The sequence below is a fragment of the Mesitornis unicolor genome, unplaced genomic scaffold (genome assembly GCF_000695765.1).
Source record: "Mesitornis unicolor isolate BGI_N332 unplaced genomic scaffold, ASM69576v1 scaffold1381, whole genome shotgun sequence".
Lineage (NCBI taxonomy): Eukaryota > Metazoa > Chordata > Aves > Mesitornithiformes > Mesitornithidae > Mesitornis > Mesitornis unicolor.
The window spans coordinates 33804-36903 of NW_010165575.1; the positions used below are offsets into that span (position 1 = coordinate 33804).

The 3100-nt window shown below is 43.6% G+C and overlaps 1 protein-coding gene across 1 annotated transcript in view; it reads right to left on the bottom strand.

Moving 5' to 3' along the window:
- Positions 1-439: 439 nt before the first annotated feature.
- Positions 440-3100, bottom strand: part of AGT (angiotensinogen (serpin peptidase inhibitor, clade A, member 8)) — a 6018-nt gene continuing 3357 nt past the window's right edge. The window contains exons 2-4 of the mRNA XM_010194663.1: positions 2058-2322; positions 1465-1609; positions 440-631 (exon numbers count right to left, since the gene is read on the bottom strand). Coding sequence (XP_010192965.1) covers positions 440-631; positions 1465-1609; positions 2058-2322 — 602 coding nt within the window. The remainder of the gene's footprint in view (positions 632-1464; positions 1610-2057; positions 2323-3100) is intronic.

Below are 3100 nucleotides of genomic sequence, written 5' to 3' on the forward strand. Positions count from 1 at the left end.
TTGCTGATGAAGCTAGAAATCTCTGTGGGTAAATGTAAAACTTTCACTGTAATGTAAAGGTCTCTCTAGCAAAACTGACCAAACTAAAAATTAAAAAGGGAACTCTTAAGGAATGAAGAAGTATTTTTCTATACTTTTCTACAGTAAATGCTGCTTCTGCTTATAAAACTATTTTTTTTAAGTCAGTGCCCTGCTGGCTACTACTTCGTCCCCACTGCATCATGGAAGGGCGCTGGAGGCAGAAGGGAGACAAAAGTGGGAATAAGAAAAGAAGCTGGAGGAAGAGTCTGAATCACCCCACGTGAGATGGATGAATGAGGATGAAATCTTGCAATGCTTTAGCTTTCAAAAAGCTGAATTTCAAACACTACCTGCTTCATCTTAAGTCATAAAAACAGCTGATGAATAAGAAAAAGGTGATGGGAAATGTGCATCGCGTTTAAACCCCATGCAGTGGGTTTGTTACTCTGCCGAGGAGAAGCATTGCCCTCGACTTCTCTTCACAAACAGCTAAAAGGAACGGCTTGTTCAGTGTTATTTCCAGGAACCCCACATCTTCCTTCTGTGCTAAGGGACCTTCTGGCTGATCTGCTCCATCACTGGTCAGTTTGAAAAAGGCTTTATTTATTACCTGTAAGGTAAAACATATGAGTAAATCCAGAGTCATCAGAGCGTGACAGCAAAGAGATGAATGAGGGTTTAAGTGTTTTCTAGCACATGAAGTTATCAGTAACTTAGATCAACTGTAGGCAGCACAGGATAGACTCCATGGATGTTTAAAAAAAGACCTTGGAGTACTTGTTCCGTAACATGTGAGAAAGCTCTACAACTGCTTCTACACTTAGGCTGCATGAAACCCTGGAAACCTTGAAGCCCCTGACAGAACTTCCAAGGTAGGACACCTTCTAAAGATAAAATTAAATGAAAGTAAAGGCACTCAAATTATACTTCTGGAACATATTTTGCCTTCCTTTTATGAAAGACAGGCCTTTCCTTCAAGCTCTCCCTTCTTCCCCTTGGGACTTGAACTGTGGAGCCCTTACTCAGGTATGGTCATGTGCTGCCCATGCCTCTGTGTTTGGGATTTCTGGGAGTAGTCCCAAAGTGATGGAGGATTATCCTCAACAGCTCAATAGCCTCTGCTGCTCCCTCCAGCTGTGGTGCCTGGGGGTTTGTGAGCTGGAGGTGGTAATGAATGCAGCCTAATTTGTACTTGGAATACCTAGCACGCTCAGACCTTAAACTTAATCTCTGTTGTACATTGTTTGCTGCAGTGATGAAATTTCAATAGTTTAAAGCCAACCTGTTCCTGTTTATGGGTTATTCTAAAAAGTATTCACTATCGCTCAGTCATCTGGAAAGTCCCCTACTTGCATGTGTCCCACGTGGCTCTGACTGGTTTGTTTTATACCGTTACAGAGGCAGAAACTGAGAAAGATGCATATTTCTTTAAATGTACTGTACCTTTCCAACCGTTAGATTGGTGTTGCTTATTTTACAGAGATCTGCCCCCTTCCCCAGCAGTTCAGGCAGTTCCATATCTGCAAGCAGCTCCTGTAGATCTGAGCTGCCTTCTATTGTTAACTCTGGCAGTGTTAATTTAATTTCTCTGCAGAAAAGAGAGAGAGACAAATGAGTGTGTGCTCTCTGGTATGAAAGCATGGTGTTTTGGCAGTCCTGAGAAATGGGCACATGAAAACAGCCACTAGAAGTGCTCAGTATGTGTGGACAGACGGCTACCAAGGGCTGACTGATCTTGTGTTACTGCTTCCAAGTGGGAAGTCACCCAAAATCTGCCCCTGATTATGCTGTTAAATCGTAAATGATGCCACTTTGTGAGTCCTGCATTGTCAGCTATGGAAAGGGGTTTGCTCGTTTCCCTGAAATACCACAAATAAAAAGCCAATCCCACCAAAGTCAGGCTCCCTCGGGGTGAGGTCCCTGGGGTTTGCAGGCGTTTCTGTATTTGGTGTTAAGCCATCCCTTGCAGGACCTGACTCCAGTCAGTGAGCAGGCAGTAGGCAGGGTTGCCCAGGGCACATGTGCCTGATCCCTACCTTGGGGAAAGCTGCTGAAGCCAGGCCGCGTACTGCCACGGCAGTGTGGACTCCACGTGCTCCAGGTCGCTGCCGTTGATGGGCTGCAGCAGCACCAGCAGCGCCGTCTTGCTGATGGGGACTTCCACCACCAAAAAAGTCCCGCTGGCATCAGTTTTGTACTTGAATGTCCCAGTGACCGACAACATAGGGACCGAGACCTTTGTGTGTGAGTCCACCCAGAACTCCTGAGGCTCTTTGAGCTGGGAGGCTTGCTTAACGTTTGCTGAAAAACAGATTGAGAAAGAAGAAATTGATTCTTCTCTTTCTTCCCTCTGCTCCTTAGCAGTAATACATGTTTGTTTAGAAACAACACACTCTGCATTAGACACGGGCTGTGTGTATAAGATCATGTTTAACTACTGCAAACGTGTATCCTACCTTTAGTATGCCTTCTGGTACCATCAGGCGGAGGCTCACAGCACAGGGACCATGACCATCAGGACTGCGACCAAATTTGGTATTTATTGGTATAAATTAGGAGCTGGTCTAGCTGTACTGTTAACTAGTCTGTTCTCCAATAAATCCAGATACATGCTGGACCCTCCCATATTAAATATGCAGTAAATGGTTTTGCATAGGATCACTTGCCTCTCAAATGACCTTTCATAAAAAGAGAATTTGGGCACTGTCACCTACTGTAACTTCACCAAAAAGTAGCAGCAGGTCGGAGGTGTTAAAGGTGTAAGCAAAAGAAAGAGTAAGGAAGTAGACTTGTTCACTTTTTTTGTATTTTATAAGAATAAGGGATGCAATCTGACAGCAGAAAGAAGCCACTTTCATAGGGTCTGTCTAACCCACAGAATCTATTCTTACAGGATAGCAAAAGTCAAAATTGTAATAGAGTTAAATAAAAGGAAAAAAGAATTGAGCATTCAGATAGCTAAATGCATCAAGGTGGGATAGTAACTGGTTTTAAATCCAGTTTTTGTCTTGGAAGAGATACAAAGAATCTTCCAGAGAAATAAACCAGTGTCGAACTCCTTGAGAGAAAGCGGTTTGTT